This window comes from Pyxicephalus adspersus, chromosome 9 (assembly GCF_032062135.1).
Source record: "Pyxicephalus adspersus chromosome 9, UCB_Pads_2.0, whole genome shotgun sequence".
In the NCBI taxonomy this organism is placed as follows: Eukaryota; Metazoa; Chordata; class Amphibia; order Anura; family Pyxicephalidae; genus Pyxicephalus; species Pyxicephalus adspersus.
In genome coordinates this window covers 27,283,713-27,304,308 of record NC_092866.1, presented here as the reverse complement: position 1 = coordinate 27,304,308, position 20,596 = coordinate 27,283,713, and the positions used below count along the sequence as shown (strand labels likewise).

At 38.6% G+C, this 20,596-nt stretch overlaps 1 protein-coding gene across 6 annotated transcripts in view; it reads right to left on the bottom strand.

Annotated features, from left to right (window-relative positions):
- Positions 1-20,596, bottom strand: part of RIPOR1 (RHO family interacting cell polarization regulator 1) — a 299,897-nt gene that overhangs the window by 117,414 nt on the left and 161,887 nt on the right. For all 6 annotated transcript variants that reach the window (XM_072422972.1, XM_072422974.1, XM_072422976.1 and 3 more), the window contains 3 exons: positions 15,824-15,949; positions 7,727-7,875; positions 2,278-2,407 (listed from right to left, as the gene is read on the bottom strand). In XM_072422972.1, coding sequence (XP_072279073.1) covers positions 2,278-2,407; positions 7,727-7,875; positions 15,824-15,949 — 405 coding nt within the window. The remainder of the gene's footprint in view (positions 1-2,277; positions 2,408-7,726; positions 7,876-15,823; positions 15,950-20,596) is intronic.

Here is a 20,596-nt window from a genome sequence, read left to right as displayed (position 1 = left end):
AAAAGGAATGGAGGAGCACAGCTATGAGGAGAGATTAAGCTGAACTGAATTTCTTCTACCTTGAGAAGAGACATTAAAGGGGGGATATGATCACTTTGTATAAATATATAAATGGTCCATATAGAGAACTCTATCACCAATTATTCACCTCAGGATTATTACAAAGCACAAGGGGGCACTCTTTGCGTCTAGAGTAAAAGAAGTTTAAGGTCCAGATAAGGAAGGGATTCTTCCCTGTAAGGTGTGTGAAAATGTGGAATTGGCTACCTCAAGGAAGCATGAGCACACAGAGCCTGGATGACACTTCAGACATTTTAATGACACAGGACCAGGTAAGTTATCAACAAGTAAATTTATTGTACAACTTTGTTAGGCTCAGAACTAGTTTACAAAAATTAAACATTTTTGCAGATTTGTATTTCATGTACATGTACTCTATACGGTTTTATTTAGTTGATATAGTAGCATTCTGCAGTACTGCATGCTGAAGATCCACTAGACCAGTGGATTGGCTGCTGCTTTTCCTCTGTGCCATGTGTGCTGCTGTAGCAGATTCTTGATCCATTTGTGGGCCAAAAGGTGCACTGCAATTGTTCATTCATTAATTGCCACACATGTCTCACGGTTTATATGACCCCCTGCTTGCAGGGAGATCCCAGAAGAGAACTTTTTGTCTTGCAGAGACCTTCCAGTGGCAAGGAATCTCAATGTGGTGATCAACCTCTGTTCAACTGGTATGGACGTTCTCATGCAAGCATCTTGTTTCTGGAGAAAAGGTTCTACTGCTGTAAGTAATTTTTCAAAGCACTCATACAACAATTGAAGATAACTGTTAAAGTCCTCTGGGGATGTCAAGCACAGTTCACATAGAAGATTCTCATGGGAAAAGGTGTCATGGTCCATCAACCAATCTTTACATCACACTGTGAGTTTCTTCACAATTTGTCCTTGCAGATCACTTTCATCTTGTTGTTCACTTAGCAATAACACCATAGAAAGGGCTGCTTTCTTTTTACGTGAAAGCACATGGAAAGGCATTTGCAGGAATAAGTAATTGAACAGTTTTCTGGACGAACATTCGTTGAGAAAATGACCAAATTGTTCCTGACCACATTCTTTTTATCTCACAGTGCCTTAATTTCTTCAACATCACTTCCTCCTCTGCACATCATTTACAGCATCTTTCAAACAATCTAGTGTTTGTACATTATCTGTTAATCATCTTTGAACGATTGTATCCTTACAGCATTTACAGAATCATGCACTATACGATCGCTTGAAACAATAGTTAATCGTTGGTTTACCACCAACTTTTATCTCACGTGTGTTCGTATCCTTTTAATAAAAGTAACTCTTTTATTAAAACAAAATTTACAATCTAAGAGGTGGGCGATGTAGCACACAATAGGAGAGGGGATTTAGTATGGTGATTGGAGTAGTAAGGGTTTAAGAGATAAATGGAATACAGAAGCTCAAAAGGCAACATTTCTAAACCTAAAACAAATGAGAAATTTACCATCTTCCCAGACACTAAATAATTCTACTTATAGCTAACTTACATAGTAGTTACTCTGGTAGTTACCCATGTCTCCTTCAATGAGTCACCTTGGCTGAAGGAGACATGAGTGTATGTGCAGCTGTGACACAATTTCTCAGTTAATGTTTATCAGATCAAGTGAAGCTTTGGCCAGTTGTGCTTTCCCAAGCCTGAAAACATGGAAATGTGCATCTACTAAAACTATTTAGTATCTGATTGTATTTATTTGTATCTGTTTGTTTTCGTATTTGTTTGTATTTGTATAATATGATTGAGGGCTAAAGCAAAAATTGCAATGATATTATTATTATAATAAAAAAGTATTATGATCAAAGTTCAGTTCCATGAGTGTATATTGAAAAGCATGTAATACGACTAATAAAGTGCACCTGTAATTAAATCTTGCTCCTACAGACCAAGAAAACACTAATGCTCTTTTTGAATGTTCACAGTAGTTCGATATGGTGGGAGATCTAAAGGGCAATGTATATATGTAAAAAACCCTATGTATGATATAAGTGGTATGCCTTCTATGACAAATCCAGATTTAATCCAACCTGCAGGAAAAGAAAGTTCAACTATTTATGAAAAAAATATCTTTCACCAAAAATATAGGCTAAAAATTCATTATATGCAGTCAGATGCATAGACAATCCAAAAATCATCAAAAGAAAAATCAAAATAATAATATAATAGTAAATAATTACATGAACAGGAGTTCAAACAAGTGAGGCACTTACATAGAAAGCATGCTCCCGCTGTGATGGGGTGTCTGGGGGACTAGGATTATATGTGGAAAATCGTTTGTTCCCAGTGGAAGCTTTATTTATTGTGCTAGCTGCAGAAGGTTGGTCATCTTTATCAAATGGACTGCAAAAAAAGGGAAAAAACAAAAATATAAAAGATAAATAGAAATCCATGTTTTTAAAGCCTTGTTCAAAGTTTGGCACTGTGTAGGGAGCCACATGAAAATGAAAGAGCATTTTACTCAATAATGCCATTCATAACATTATTGAGTATAATGCCATAAAAGTATAATTTCATAGCACCAGGGAATTCAAATTTATCTATTAAAATATGCCTTTCATTACAACAGGAATGCACTTAAAAATCATTATGTTAGGGTATATATGTAATAATGTTTTGTTTACACAAATGTACTATAACTTGTTTGGGAATGCATCTTCTTGTTTTTGTTAGAATCTAAAAGACACATATCTTGCATTGTGGTTTTTTTTAAGAAATGAGTTCATGCTTTCCCTGGCATTCTCTCGAAAATTTCCTGGAACTTCCAATAGTTTCACGAAATTTCAGCAAACTGATTTCGCGAAACCTTCGGAAGAGGAATTTCAAACTGGAGGATTCCCAGAGCTGCATTCAGCCCTAGGAATCTCCCTGTTTGCAATTCCCGGGGCACTAGAGGTTAATTAACCTCTAGTGCCCCGGGGATCACCTGCAGTCACAGCTGTGACCCCAAAGTTCCCACGGTCAATAGTTAATTAACTTCTAGTGCCCCAGGAATTGCACACTCTACTCAATGAATGCGGCCACAGCTGCAGTCATTGAGAAGATGCCCAGCAAAGGATAACCTCCTGACATTGTAATATAAGGATCTCTTACAAATGATACATTTATTAAAGATACAAATGTATAATTTGTAAGAGATACTTATATTACAATGTCAGGAGGTTCTCCTGTGCTGGGCATCTTCTCAATGATTGCAGCTGTGTCTGCATTCATTGAGAAGACTGTGGGATCCCTGGGGCACTAGAGGTTACTTAACCTCTAGTGCCCGGGGATCGCAGAGGATTTCCAGGGTTGCATGATGCAACCTCTCGGTGAATCAGAAGGCCGTTCTTGCTTACATTTTTGTCAAGCGTGAAAGGCCCGATTTGCTGCAAGATCAAACCTAATATTCTCGCTAATCCCTAGTCAGAACTACCTGTATCGAGTACACAATGAAATCAGTGGACATGTATAGAAATAGTAAAACAGTAAAATGCACATCAATCATGCTCAATAGTAGTCACATATACAATATGTTACATAATTTTCTGAAAACACTACAACATGTTATTACAACCAGGTATTGAACTAGTGAATTGTCCCTTTCTGAGACCTCTATGCCTAGCTGGAATGAACATTGCACACTGTCACTGCATACTTGTCATCTATGAATATCTTTATTGTTTGCAGATAGATTCCAGCAAACAATATAATGCCTGATGGTATTTGGTGAAAAGGATTATTTCTCTCTTATCCTCAGAGTGTGTCTTGCAGAACGAATGGTAAGAACTTCCAAAGTGGAGGGACAAAATTGCATTAAACAATGGGATGAATACAATGAAAAAATGTAAGGAAAAAGTGTAATCTCAGGATGGCAGAATAACATTGATCAATTAACTAAATTGCACTAAAAATAGAGAAAACTGATCACAGTGTTTTTTAGGCATTCAAATAAAGTTAATAAAATACAATAATTTATTCCATAGATATGAAATCTATACATTTGAAGGGGTTCCTAAAAAAAAACCTGTGGCATACAATACATTTTGCATGAATAATTCCTTTAAAGATAGTTACATAGTTAATGAGCTTTAAAAAAAAGACACAAGTTCATCAAGTTCATCCACTAGGGAAATAAACATATCCCACATGAAAACCCCATAGACACAGTTGATCTAGAGGAAGGCAAAAAAAAACTATGGTTTAATTTGCTCCAACAGTAGAAAAAATGTGTTCTTGATCCCATGAGGCAATTGAATGTCAGCAGTCTCTGTTGTCTCTACCTCTAAGCTCAATGTGCTTCCTCGGTAGCATATTGTTTAAGGAGGAACATGCATTCAATGGTCACACATAGGAACAAAGACATTAGCCCATCTGTTCCAACAAATACAGCCATGTTTATACATCTATTTTTTTATACTTACAGGCAGCTGTGTTTGTACAGTCTTGTTAAGGAAATAAATCCTATTCATTCGTCCATCTAAAATGATCAAATAGCCAGGTTGGCTAATATTCCAACTTCTTGATCTTTCCTAAGCGTCCCCATTGCTTTCTGTGGCTTTTGGATGTCCACCTCCTCTGACAAGTTGTCGGGACAGAAACGTTCTCTCCTGACAACTTGTCTTTGTCCCTGTACTTGACTAATGAATGCATGTTCCTCCTTGGACAATATAATCCAGAAGAAGCAGTTTAAAATCAGCAAAATGTGTTGAAATTGGATGTTTAAAAGAATTATTCACGTGAAATGTATTGTGTATCACATTTTTATTAGGAAACCTTCCAATTGTATATTGTATTGATTTGATACCTGTGGATTATTGATTGTTATTACATTTATTTGATTTTTCTTATTTGATTTTTAGATTCTCTAAAATCTCTGTGATCAGTTTTCTCCAAATTTAGTATTATTGCTTTTTAGATGTGGAATTAAGTGAAAATTATACCCATAGACAGTTAACTTTAATGGTCGATTGCACAATTGTTTATATAAAAGAGTAATTAAACTGCATATATACCAGCTGGAGGCAGCACAATCCATATCTGGTATCATCAGATACAACTATGTTCAATTATGCGTTCCCTTTAAATTTACAGTTGCAAACCACTCTGTATGCCACTCCCAAACTTCTGCTATGCCCCAAAGAGCAGTAAACCATATGAAGAAAAGACTTTTTGCTGTACACCATGAAATATGAATTATTCACTTTGTACAATGTTTTCTGCAAAGAGGTCTATAACCAACAATAAAATTCTAGACCAATGGATTTATTGTTATAGCAATGGACAATATGGATTAGCCTTGAAATAGTATGTACAGGCCTTTTCCATTTGGAGAAACATTTGACGCATGGGCAGAGTGAATCTTTGCATCTTTGTTAGGGTCTAAAAGATCAAAGTTACCATGATTAATATTTTTCTTTGCAGGCTGCTTTAAGAATTTACAACTTGTTGACTAGGAACTAATTTAAAAAACTTTTCTAGATACTGATCTAGTAGCATGATCTGCTGGATTTATGTCTGAAGGAACATAATGCCAAAACTGACTTAAAAGCCAAATGGAGTTCTTTAACAAGTTCCACTGTAAAGCAAGACTTCTTTGTATGGGTGGGAGGTCTTTAAATTAGGTCCAGTAAACCAGAAATGGATTTCTTAAAAGTCATTTGCTATTTGTTAGCAAATGTTTTCAATACTGGACCAGATCCATTCCCGGTTTGCTGGATCACCTAGATTCAATGATGAGAGTGTATCCTCTCCAGCCTTGGAGACCTTTAATAAATCAGGGCTATTGTGTGTACATTTTACAGTACATGAGTTTTAAAAGAGTTAACCTTGGATAGTTTATGCATCCTTTTTAAACATACATATCCCGTATTTACTCTAAATCAAGTCTATGTGCATATGGGGCATTGTCAGGACCATTACACTGCTAGCTCACTTTATTAACTCTGAGTATATCTCCTACCAGTAAAAATTAGTAAGAATTAGGCGTTATTATTTATAGAAAGAATCAGGTTAGCTAAGTGACTTAAGTAGTAATGGTAATATGCACCTACTTTTGGGTGATTGGGTCACATTCAGTTAACATTGGCAAGAGTTTGTGCATATTTTCCTTGATTAAGGAGACAAAGTACTCTTTAGCTCCACTGTCAAAAGTCTCTACTAGACCAAAACAGGAATTGAGTGTACATAGAGTACCAGGTCATTGGTCAATACCGGTTACCAGGTCAATACCAGGTATGCTGAAGATCTAAAAAATTTAAGGTTTCACAGGGATCTGTTGCTTTGTTCATCTAATATAGCATACATCCTGGTGACATACAGCCTTCTCTGGTTGCCCATCTAGGTAAATTCTGACTGGTTTACATTGGCACGGTATTCTGGACATAAACAGGCCCTAATGACTCCAGTAAATGATTGTTTTTATGAAGTTGTTACAGCTGGAACATGACTTTGTTTATCATATCTGGTTAAGTCAGACAAAGCTGTGTCTCATTCTTTTGTGCCAGAGTAATTTGTGTAACCCTTTGGTTGAAGAGGTACCATAAAAAAAAGACATTGAAAAAACATATAACTGTGATTTAGTTTTCATTCTTTTGGCTGTAGCTTGAACTGTGGGATGATAACATGGATGATATTTTTTTTTAGTGTAGACTTAGCTGCTTGATGGTTTTTAAGACAGGCATTTGCAGCTTTGAGGTCTCTGTTGCCAGTCAGAACAGTGTGGCCAGTGGGAGAGTGACCTTGGCACATTGTAAACATTCCATGTTAGAATGTATTTATCTCTGTTGTCTTCTACAGCTTTCATCTCCTCTATTGCAACAAACATTTCACTCTTTTGTTAACTCTGTGTTTGTGTGGGCATCTTTATTTGTGTCACTCAAGGCACAAAAAACATGTAAAAAAATTTCACCCACCAATTCAGCTGTCAGATTTCATCATTCTTTGATTCCCTATATATTGCTAATTTCATTCCATAATAAAAGATCCATGCCTGTGCCCAGTTGTCAAAAGAGCGCAATAGAGAACAGCAAAATATTTATTGTATGCAGAAGGATTTAAGCACAAAAACATGGTGCAGAAGATGTTGGGATTTGAATGCCAAAAAGAATATTTTTCTCCTCACCTCAGTGTTTGTCTTGCAATAGGAATGAGGGGAACTTACAAAAAGGAGGAAATGCATTACACAAAAGGGGTGGCAGGGTGGCAGAAAACCATTGAACAATAAGCTTAATGGCACATTTGTGTCTACAAATGTAATTACATTACCTACAGATCTTCCAGAAGCGGAGGAATACAAGGATGATGTCAGCACCCAGTGTTGGATCACAGACAGGTGAGTTTTTGGGTTTAGTTCAGCTTTGCTGCTACCTATTTCTAAGCCCTCAACTTACTACTAACAGACTTAAAGGAGTAGAACTTGAGTCACAGTGTTATCAAACTGAAACACATATTTCCAGATACCTTGTATATTTCCAAACCTTGTAGTTTTGCACTATTATGTTTTGCTTTGACATTTTGTTTGGACAGCTTGTTTTGCAAGATAATGTACAACAAGTATATGGTATGATTTATCTACTAAAAAAGAATAATAATAAAAAGTTAAAAAAAAACATTTTCTGTATCAAAAACTACTTCCAGAAAAAAAGTTTTATTACTTAGTACTTGTTATCCATTTTCACTTACTTCCAGTTGATTTCCAAGCTCAGTTTAATGGTTCCCAAATCATTAATGTCCACTGCAACCACTTGTGGTAAAGCAGTGAAAAGATCCTTTGTTTCACAAGATACGCTGCCTACCACCACATTGTTTGCAAGACTCTTCAGTTCTGTCACCTGTAATTTAGTACAAAATTAGAAGTTATTTTTTCTAATCTCTAGGTTGTATCTTAAGGAAAATACAAATGTGAAATGTTAAGTACAATTGCTACTAAAAGGGAGCACTTCATATTTTCTGGCCCACAGTGACCTAAATGTTCCTTGAAATCCTTAGATGTCCTAACACAATCACAGTAAAGTAAATCTGTGCCTAGACCATGCACATTTTATCTATAAATCAAAATCTTCCTGTACTAAGTACATAACAATTATAAGTGTTCCTTATCATGCCCATGTTTATTTAAATTGTGTAACTTTGCGTTTACCTGTTGATACTGCTAATTTACAATGCTGATAAAGATACCCAGTTTTTTTCCCACTATTAATTTTTAATTGTCTCAGTGTTTTGGCCCCACTGAAGCTTTTTAAACTAATCATGTATGAATGATGACCTGGCATGATTTGGATACTTCCTCTGACACAAGAGTCCTCATTTCATTTAGGATTGACCTCCAAAATTACATAGTACCCCTTACCCATCCCCCCCCCCCCCCCCCCGAAAAAAAAATCCCTAGAAATAAGCACAACCACACCCTAGTCAAAAAAATGTAAAGGTATAGAGGCAAACTCTTCTCTAATAGTTTTGGTTTTAAGCCAGTCTTAATAAATCATCAATTTACAATTACAAGAAAGGATAGATACAGAAACCAATAAACCAATGAATCCAATACAAAATTATTTGAATTTCCACCCGCACGAACCGGCTCCTGCACCAGAAACCAGGAAACGGCGGGAATCGCCGCTGCATACTGGAGATCGAGGAAGGACGTGTCCCCAGGACCTGTGGGGACCAGCAGGAAGCCGGGGGACACTGATTGAGCAAGGTAAGTGGGTTTTTTTTAGCTAATAGCGAATAGCGACTGTGACTCGGGATTACTTTTTGCAGGTAAAATCCCCCCCGAGTCACACTCAGGATTACCGCCAGGGGGGTTAAGCAATCCATGGCCACACAATGTTCCCTATTTACCCCAGGGTCTGAAGTGTTAACGCCGGCCATGGTAAATAGGGATGGGAGCCACAACACGGAGGCTTAAGAGCTGTATGCAGCTCTGGAGCCCTGGCGGCTCCAGCCCTAGAAGTTTGTTCCGTCTCCGCCACGTGTTGCCGGCCGGGATTAGGCCGGATCAGCCAGGAGAATTACCACTTTTTGCAGGTAAAATCCACCCCGAGTCACACTCAGGATTACGGCTAGGGGGGTTAAGCAATCCATGCCCACACAGTCTCTTCCTTTCATCTTCCTGCGGCTCCTCACTTCTCAGATGCTAACTAAGAGATCCTCCAAAGCCGTTGATCAGTGAAACATTGATCCCCTGCAGCTATGGAGCACTTCTACTCTCTTGTCTTCAGCAGAACAGGAGGATTCTGAAGGGTCACATGATGATCTTCTAGCTAGGCAGGCAAGAGCAGGGGTGTGCAGAGCCACTACAGCAGAGGTCAGCAAACTTTTTTTGGCCACTAGGCCATTTCAGGGATAGGCAGGAGCACACCAAGCCGGACTCTTTCTCGAGTCCCGCCCTAATGTCTCTGCCCCCCACCAGGAACGCCCCCTGAAAGGAAATGTTCCCTATTTACCATGTCCAGCATTGACACTTCCGCTGCCACAGCACGGAGCCACAACACGGAGGCTCAAAAGCCATATGCGGCTACGGCGGCTCCAGCTTTGGTAGTTTGTTTCGGCTCCGCTCCGGGATTAGGCCGGATCGGCCAAGGGGCATTAGGCCGGAACAAACTACCGGCTAGGCCAGGGGTCTGCAACCTGCGGCTCCGGAGCGCATGCGGCTCTTCAGCCTCCTTGTTGTGGCTCCCTTCGGCTGCCGCAGGGAAATCTCTGATGGGGGATCCCCTTCCTCCCAAGACACTGCGGAGGAGGGGGATTCCCCATCCGGTGTTCTAATGAAAAAAAAATCTACCAGTGAAATAAATCTACCACGGGGCGTGTACAAATGGGTGTGTACAATGACTTCCCCCGCCTTTGAATCCCAATTCCTCTGGAATGGGGAGGTGTACAAAATCAAAAATGTAGGTGCAAGTGGGGGACACCTGTGACTAACACCCCCTAAAATTTAATTGTTAGGCTATCATCAGAACATAAAGAACTCTGCCCATCAAAAAAATCTACCGTTACACATTGCTGGAGGCACCTGAACCCCAATTTCTCTGGAACAGGAAGGGGGTACAGGTGAACAAAATTTGAGGTGCAAGTGGGGGACACCTGTGGCTAACATCTCCTAAAAACTCCACCCATCAAAAAACCCTACCCTGTTACACATTGTTGAAGGCTTCTAGCACCTAAACCCCAATTTATCTGGAAACAGGGGTACGGGTGAAAAAAATTTGAGGTGCAAGTACGGGACACCTGTGGCTAACACCTCCTAAAAATTCATAAAAACTCTGCCTATCAAAAAAATCTACCCCGTTACACATTGCTGGAAGCATCTAGCATCTGAACCCCAATTTCTCTGGAACGGGGGGGAGGCGGTACAGGTGACCAAAATAGAGGTGCAAGTGGGGGACACTTATGGCTAACACCACCTACAATTGAATCGCTAAGGCATCGTCAGAAAATAAAGAACTCTGCCCATCAAAATAATCTACCCTGTTACACATTCCTGGAGGCTTCTAGCACCTGAACCCCAATTACTCAAGATTGGGGGGTACAGGTGAACAAAATTAAAGCTGCAAATGAGGGACACCTGTGGCTAACACCCCTTAAAATTTCATCGCTAAGGCATCGTCAGAACATAAAGAACTCTGCCCATCAAAAAAATCTACCCTGTTACGTTAGAAGCCTCCAGCTAATGTAACAGGATGATACGTTAGAAGCTGGAGGCTTCTAGGGGCATAGTTCAGTGTTTAATTTATTTCAAAGTAGGCCTACACATACACACTTGTTGTAACAGGTAAAATTAAAAATATATTAAAACTTTTAAAAGTTTATAAACTGTGTTATGTTTTGCGGCTCCAGACTATTTTTCTTTAGTGGAAGAGGAGGCAAAATGGCTCTTTTGAGAGTAAAGGTTGCTGACCCCTGGGCTAGGCCATATCTGGCCTAAAGACCAAAGTTTGCCAACCTCTTCTACCTCTGATTCCACAGCTGTGCCTGACCCAACACATAGTAGTAAAAAAGGTTCTTTATCCCCTGCATCTACCCTGGATACAAACTCTTTGCTCAGAGTCCCTAGCCTACCTCAGGAAGAGGATTTAGACCCAACTAGCCCCAGTGGTCCTTACTTGGATTCCCAACAGCCCAGTAGGTATTCTGGCGATGCCAATCTAATTGCCGGAATTGCTGCATTATTGGAACCAGAGCTTCGAAAGGCTAGATGTAAAATAACAGCTGATTTAAAACATGATTTCCAGTCTATAGGTCACGGATTGGAACTCATAAAACAAAAAATGGACGACACAGTCAGTAGAGTCTCTTAAAATTCTGGTTATATGTCCTTACTAGAGGACAGTTTAGAAAAAGCTCAGAGCAAAATTGAAGACCTGGAGAATAGAAGAAGAAGGTGAAATTTCCAGATTAGAGGCCTTCCTGAATATATCAAAGATTTAGATGCCACTGTGAAAGGCTTTATGAAAGGCTTGCTGCCAGATTATGATGAACTTCACCTTGAATTTGATGCAATACATAGAGCAATGGGCAGCCTCTGATCTAATGGATTGCCTGGAGATATAATTGTGCAACTGCATATTTTTTCAAACAATGAAGCCTTCATGAAGGTGGTCAGAAATCTTTCAGATATGTCAATAGATGGTCATCCTATTCAAATCTTCACTGATCTCTCGTCACTCATGATTCAAAAGCGAGGATCATTCAAATTACTACTACAACAGTTCCCTAAACATAGTAATGAATCACTGGGCCTATCCGTTCAAATTTTACTTTCAAAATACATTTTATGCGTTTTCTACATTTAATGAAGGAGAAATGCTGCTAAAAAATTAGGCCTCATCCCAACTAATTCTTCACATCATTTACCAGTAGAGGGTGCTGCTCCACAATCTCCCTTCTGGACTCAGGTTTCCAATTTATCTAAAAGTCGGAGGAAAAGTACACTCACCAACTTCTGAAGATGTTCCGCAAGAAAGTAAAGAAAGTAATTTTTGTCTTACCATGGACATCTTTTCTATATATATATATATATATATATATATATATAAATAAATATATATAGTTTATAGCCATTATTGAATGTTTAGTTGAGTTTATTAATATGCCTCTTGTTGCTGAAATCATACAGTATGTTAACCATTTTATCTTAAAATTCAATAACAGTGATATTGTTTTTTGTTTATTGATGAAATTGCACTATTACTGATGGGTATTTTTGCACTTCCAGTTTTAGGAATTACAGTTATTCCTATCAGGTTCTCTGATACTGGTGTTTTTTGGTAACAGAATACTAATGTTGGAGCAAACATTCTTGCCTTTAAAGCTGGAAGTGAAGCTTTCATTTGGTTTTCTTGATGCCTTAGGCATTGGTTTATAATATTTTTATGCTTCAATTGATCAAGTGGTTACTTTGTAAGGGTTTAGTCCCTAGGTAAATATATATGTTATCATACATTCTTGGAGAAAGGAGGGGGTAAACATGGCCTCCCTCGAAAACTAACAGCGATTCAAAGTATTTGCAGGATTCCCCTATTCGATCAGAAATTCTAATTGTTATTTGTTTCTTTTCTTGTGTTTTTTTTTATCTCAGCTATGGGATAGCTTTCCATGTGCTACACATGGAGGTAACTTTCTCCCTCTTCTACTGTTCCCTCTCCAATACCCCCCCCCCCCCATGCCCCGGTCCAGGTTCTCCTGCATTTAATACTTAGGTCCCATGTATATGCTTGTTAGTTGTCAATAATACTGAAATGGGTAATTACGTGGATAGGCGTCTTATTCTTGACATGCTGTAATGACTTCCATGATTCATAAAATAACTTAACACATAATGCACCTCATCTCCCCAGTAAAGAGGGTTAAGGCTTTTCAGTACTATCATTCGCTTAAAATCGATATATACTAGCATTACATTTTACTGCCACTTCGTATTCAAGTAACTAAATAAACGTTTCCCACAGGTTTTCTTAGCTAATTACCAGGAAAAAAAGACAGGAGTGGCTTTGTGTTTCTCAAATGAAATTTTTTTACAAATTCACTCAGAACATAAAGATGCTGATGGTCACTATATATTGGTCGTTGGTATACTGGAAGAAGCAATGGTATCTATTTTCATATATTACGCTCCCACATCAGTATACCTTTATTCAACACATGTTAAATTCATTATCAGTACATATAAAGGGAGTCTTGATATTAATAGGGGACACCAATCTGGATCTGGTCCAATTACTAGATAAGACTTCCAAGCCAATTTACAATGACCCTCCTAAACAGAGTTCAAAATTGTCAATGGTATTACATCAATTTGACCTGGTAGATGCTTGAAGAGAACACAACCCATATACCAGAGACTATACTTATTACTCCTTGGCTCACAAACAAACAATATTCAGGAATAGACCATGCGTTCATTCAATCCACCTGCATCACACAGCTAACGTCAGCTCATGTCAGCATGTGTCTTAGCAACCCCATTGTCGGACCATGACCCAGTTTTGTTTCAATTATCAAAACTATAGTTAAAGAACCCCGGTCCACACTGGAGATTAAATGAATCCTTACTGAGCAATGTTCAAACCTCTATCAACCTCTATCAAATCCAAAATTTTGAAAAATTTTAAATTTTAAAAATTTGAATAATCCTGATGACACTTCTCCTATAATTAATTGGGAACGCCTATAAGGCAACCCTTAATGATCATATATATCATATATCATAGAATCATGTATATATATCATATATCATATAATCTCCCTCACTACTAATCATAAAAAGCAAACTACCAGTATCATTAAATTGTGTTCAAAGAGATGTGTATTCCCAGACACCTGTAGAATGTCTCAAAAAGCCAATCCCTTATATGATAGGTAGAGCAGGACGTTTTTGGCTTTAACAATTTTTTATATATGCATGCAAACTATTAACAATCAAATGTTGAAGTATTTACAAAAGAAAATATAGGTGCATATTGTCCCTGTAAGACACCCTTAAAAGAGAGTGAGGACAGTTACAGGGAACCTTGTACCAGACAGGTAGAGTCTGGACAGGTACCTCCTAAAACAGGGGTGTCAAACTCTGGCCCGCAAAGCCTTTTTTTTTTTGGCACCCAACGGAATCCTGAATATGAACTGCAGCTAGCCCGCCGCTGCATTGAAATAGCACCGCTACTACCATGGCTGGCATCACTAGCGTCTATAGACTAGCGGGCTGTATGTAGCCATATAGAGCCTGCCCACCACATAATTGTATTTTGAAAAGAGAGGCTATTTGATAATAGAGAAACAACTCACATGTTAGTACATCAGAGCTTTCTCGAAGGGAAGGGAGACCAACAAATCCCTGTGTATGCACTAAATCCCCAACCCTTTACAAGCCTCTAGGCCTGGGTGGAAATCAGGATAACCCCACAGCTGCGCAATCGGCAAATGTTTTAAGACCATAAAAAGAAATTCAAAACTTTTCGCACTTTAAAAAAAATATATAAAAAATATATAATATATAAAAAAATAAATAAAATAATAATAATATATAAAAATATATAAAAAAAACCTACAATAAGCTGGTTGCATATTTGTGCACACCCATAAACTAAAAATTTGTTGAAACACCTTTATATTTAATTAAATTCTTCAGTCTTCTTTGGTAGGAGTCTCTCATCACAGTACATCTTGATTTGGAAATATTTGGCCATTCTTTCTTGCAAAAGCACTCCTAATCTGTCAGATTGAAAGAATATCTCTTGTACAGAGCCCTCTTCAGGTCATCCCAAGGATTTTTATTCGCTAAACCATTCCAAAACTTTAATTTTCTGTAGGTAAAGCTATACTTGAAAAGTATTTATGCTTTGAAAATTAGGAAAAGTCTTGAAATCATTTTTGGCATTTTAACAAAGATGTGTACGTATTAGACATACATACAAACTATAAATATATATAAATATAAAGTTTAAAACCATAAACCCTAAATTCTTTGGCTTGCATTTATTCTATCAAAAATGAGATTCGCAGCACTAGGTTGTATTTTAAAATAGTATATCACTCAGTAATAAATAAAGAGTTTTCTTCGCTCTGTTGTGCTGTTTTCAGCAGCTGTATCACTGTTTTGGGCTCCACCTTACCTTGAAATAGCCTGCTTAGCTATATCTGAACTTTTGTCAAATATCCATTATGATTCTCATTTTCACAATTATTCATGTGATGGTGGTAACACTAAGCATACTTGGCAGGTTTCCCTAATCTGGATATCTCCTTGGCTCCCACAGCACTCCTAAACTCTCATTCTAAATTAGGGTTCTCACACTGCTAGTCTCTCAGAATGCAGCCAGTCTTTCCAGTGTCTGTCAACCCTAAAGCTGTACCACACCCAGCCTCAAACTTCCCTTTTTCAATCATAATCTCCATTTTTATGAGACAAACCCATTCTCCTAAATAATGCTCAGCCAGGTGCTTCAGAGATTCTTCCAATTCCTGGCCTGGTAAAGGGATAAAGTGTTTGAGCCATCCACTGGGGCCTAGATCTTAAATCCTTTATACCTTTTTTTCTGATAAAATGAAGGAAAACACTGCATTATAATCTCTAAACTTGGCTACATTCCTGGCACACATACTATTTTTTTTTTTTTTTTAGATTGACTTCATGTAACTTTATTTGGGCTTAAAGTAGCATAGCCATGTAGCAGCTGTTATGAAATATTTCATGATTTAAACAGAGGTATTAAACAAACCTGTAACACAAATGTTGAATTTTTTTTAGGATGATCAAAACAATTATTTTGCCTGTGTCATTACCTTTATTGTAAGAAACTCTGTAATAAGCGGCAAAAATGTCATATCTTCACTGTCCCAGATCTGTTTACCATTTACTTCAATGCGGCCCTTTAATTTCCATCGCTGACGGCCATATCTCATAAAAATCTAGAATATATAAATTTGCAGTTACTGCCACCTATTAGGAATGTGGATATGTTATTAGAAACAAAAAAAAATTTACCTTGAAAGAAAATGTTGATTAACCACTTATATAACTACCTTAATGTCTGAAAGAATTTAGGTAGAATAGAATAGTTTCACAACTACAATCCTATTTTTGGACAATCATCATTTGCCTTGATATGACTATTGGACCAAGTTTACTGTACTACCTGTGGGGACAGACATGCTGGAAAAAGTACCTGACAGTGAGTAGAACTGCAGATGTGTCCTAAATTAGCTGTCATTTTGTCTTAACATTACAGAAGAAATCAAGTTGACCACTATTAGTTATACCTTAGAGTTAGAGTGAAAGGCAGAGATCAGCTTAGAAAGAGGTATATGCACTAAAACATCACCTTGTTCATGTGGAGCTAAATAAGGCCCAAAGTCCTGATACTTTCTAACCAGGGTAATAGCCACAAAGATAGACACCTAGAGAAAGCGAAATAGTTCACATATCTTGTGAGGTTTAAGTCACTGCTTGCTGACATTTTTAAAATGAAATCTTTTGTATGTTTGTCATACACCATAACTCTTGATTGCATGTCAGTCTCTCCGATGTGGTTTATCCATGTGTCTTCAGAGAAGAGACATGGCTGCTGCAATGTCTGGACATGTAGTGGATGCAATGTACAGAAGTGCCCCCACTGCTTGTCTGTATTGTTCATTAGATGGGATAATTGCCCCTTTGTCCTCAGTAATGTGGAACTGTTGAAGAACTAAATACATTTTTGAACACTTGTTCAACAGCAAACTGGCATTCTTCTCATGATGCATGTCAATTCCTAAATATAAGAAGGCCAAAGAAACACAAACAAATTCAAAATTCCACTGGAATTCAATAGAAAAAGCCCTGTGAGTTTGAGGTCATGATTAGCGACTGAAAAGCTAGCAGTCACTCTTCCTGGTAACTATCCTATGAAAAACTCCTATCCTTTATGACCTACCATGTCCAAAGGTCTACCTTCTGAGCCCTATACATCATAGGGATGAAAAACTTTGTGATGTGACTGGGAAGCAGAATGTCAAATTGGTCCTTGTTACAGCAGATTTGGGTTCTCCTGTGCAAATCTATAGTTATGAAAACAAGCAGAATTGACCTCCACTTCTATCTTAAGAACTCGAGAAAAGGAATGATATGGGTTGCACTGATCACACAGAGCTGCACCATTGCATCCACGGCCAATGAACCTCTAGCACCTGGAAAAATTCTGTACAGTTTGTTATTGAATCTGGATTATCCTTCAATAATATACAATTTTATACTTTTTTGTATACTATTATAGAAGATCTACATCTGACCTTTACCTGCAACACATCCGAGTTCTGACACTCCATTTGATTTGAAGACCCTGAGGGTTAACACAAGGTTGAACCTGAAAGGTGCAGATGAAAAACTGAACAAGAGGTTCATGATCTTGTAAATGTGGGGGCTAGATTACAAAACAAACACTAGTGTTGTTCTAGGAAATGACACCTCCTTGGTTCAGGAGCCCATAAAAGGCTTGGGTGAAGGGCCTTATGAGAAACTTATGAGTGGAAGAAGAGCTATCCTTGGTGGGCTTCAATACCAAGACAGAAAGCACACAACAGTGAAAGATGGGGATGACTTCCAAACCTAGTCCTTGTTCCTCTTAGCCAAGTGAAAATAGGTACTCTTCCCCCCTGTGGCATCCCTAATTATGTCATTCAGTGATGCTTTAAAAGAGGAGCTGAAACTTGAAAGGCAGAGTGAATAACATAATGTGTTATAATGCATCCATTTTGCCTTCCTCTGGTGCTGGCAAAAAGCAGGGTATATCGTGCAGCATCAGAAAGTCCAAAAAAAGAGGAATCATCTACAGGGTGCCTGGTCTGTAAAGCATACCCACATTAGAGGTAATTTTCAGAGACTGGGCAAACCTGCATCAAGGTCATATTTTTGGACCTAGAAAGCTTTCTGCAGTGAAAACTAGACTGAAGACTGGATACCACTTCAGGTTAGCCCAGAGCAGGAAAGGAAGAGAATAGTATGAGGGGCTACATAACAGGGTAGAAAGAGGAGACAGGTGTTGAAGGGGTAAAAAGATTCAGCAGGAGGTTGGGGTTACATAAGGGTCAATGAGGTGATTGGTAGATTTAGGTTCATGGGGATGGAGTTATTGGGGTAAAAAGAGGGTATAAAGGGAAAAGAAAGATCTAGACATTTTTAGAAGAGTTAACAGTTCCCACACTCTCACCCTAAGTGAGGTGGGTTAGGAGGACGGTGGGATTTTGGGCTGAATAGCCATGGTTGGGGTCTGCAGGGCAAGAGTGTTGGTGGTGAATTTTATGCTTTGAAGGCGATTCATCGTTGGTGTGGAGATCCCTAATTGCTAGGAAAGTGTTGGTAGCTAGGTCGGCAGGTTAGGAATACGTCCCCAAGGCAGAGTTGGGCAGCTAGAGACCAATATGTTTGTGGTTGGCTTGAGAATATTATGTCATCTGTGGAGTTTGTTTTCCAGGACCTGCAGCCTTGTTGTTGGATGGCTGTTATGGACAGGGATCAGTAATGTTAATGGAAATGTTTTAAAGTTAATGATATTTGTTGTAATGTAATTTGTTGGTTATGTTAACCGAATGTAAAGAAGGAATGACAACTTCTACGATACCCTGGTCATGGCAGAGCACTTTCTGTTTGTAGGATCTTGATTAAAAAGAACAAAAAAACATTTTAGGTAAAGTCTCTGTTAGCAAAAATGATGAATACGGGTCCTGAGGATTATACCCAGGACTGGACTACTGTTTTCTGTTTTGTCAGTGTTCAATCCTAGTATTGACGGTATAATCCAGATGTTCATGAATACTTGTTCCTCAATAGGCAGAGAAATAGTTCTTTTTAAAATGAAGCTCAGAAAATGCTAGCTGTCCAGTGCAGTAAAAAGTAAATGGAATGAAAGAGTTTTCTTTTTTGATAATTGCTTGTTTAAGTATTGTGAGCTTGCTATGGGGGATATCTTGTAGCAACAGTTTAAATACAGCAGCACACGATCATCAAACTTCAGGCTCCTGCCTGGGTACTTTTTTAAGCAAAAAGATGCCAGCAAAAACAATGTGAACCAAAAAAATAAAATAAATCTTAGCCTGGTTGGGCAACTAACTACCTCTTTGGCAGATCCATATCTGGCTAGCAATATAATACACAACAATATCATTTTCATTAACACAAGTCTGATAGTGTACTTGCCACCTTTCCTCTTCAGCTCTAAATAAAGCCTTTTTTATAACCACAAGTCTGGTAGTGTACTGATTACCTTTCCTCTTGATCTACTTTCCCTGCAAGTGTTAAGGGGTCATTGAGCTCCCTGCAGTCTGCTGCTGCAAATCTAAATAGAGCACCTGTGCTTCAAGTACAGGTTAAAACCCAGACATGGATCAGGTGGCCAAGGAACCCTCCCAACTCTTCTTTGTCCAGCTCCAGGACCCTAAAAACAGCTTTTTATAGAAGCCAACTGTCTGGCAGACACAGACACACACTTCTTTAACTAGGGTGCTATATCCACCCCATCCAAGACCTTCTTAGCCAAGCAATGGGTCACTCTGCCACATATACTCTCCTACATCATTTGGACCCATGGGGATAGTATGTCCTGGAAAGGGCATCTGCATTCATTTTCTAGCTCCATGCTGCACTGTAACCCTAACATTGGTGTGCTTTGCCATAGCCATCCAGGAGGGAGGTGAATAGCCTATAATAAGTATAAATTGCTGACCAAGCAGACAGTATTGTAGAGCCTCCAATGCACATTTAATTGCCAGGAACTCTGGCTCAACGATACTGTAATTATTAATAGGGGGTTCCTTAACCCCAACTAGATATGACAGAAATGCTCCCAGCCCAACATTGGAAAAGTCCGTTTTAACCACAAAAGACCTTTCAAAATCAAATGCAACCAGCACAGGTTGGTGGCAAAACACTTCCTTTAACTGCTGAAATGCCCCCTCAGCTTCCTGATTCCACTTTACCATCATTGATCCTCTTCCGTTCATTAATGTTAATGAGGCAGCTGAGGTGGAAATGATTGGAATAAACCTTTGACAATAGCCCAGCATGCCAGAAATTGTGCACCTGTTTCTTGGTCAGGGTCTGGGGCCAACTTTTAATTGCCTCCACTTTTTGACATGGAATTTTCATATAGCCACTCTCAATGATGTAGCCAAAGTAAATGGCTTCCTCCAGGGCAATTGCACACTTTTTTGCATTTATTGTGAGGCCTGCTTTTCTGAGGGAATCTACCACTGCTTGTACCTTGGGGAGGTGGCTTTCCTATTCACTGCTGAAAAATCACTGTCATTTAAGTAGGCTGCAGTAAACTGCTGTTGTGGGGTCAACATTTATCCATAATCCACTGAAATATAGCTTTGACCCCCTTCAGGCCAAATAGTATTTAGGCATATTGCCACAGGCCCTGTCAAGTGGAAAAGGCAGTTTTTTCTTTGGCTTTCTCAGCAAGCGGCACTTGCCAATATTCCCTGGTTAAATCAAGAGTGGTAATGTACCGCGCTGCCTGTAAGTTCATCAATTTTAGTATCAAACTTTGATACTTCATTTAGTTTTCCAAAATCGTTGCA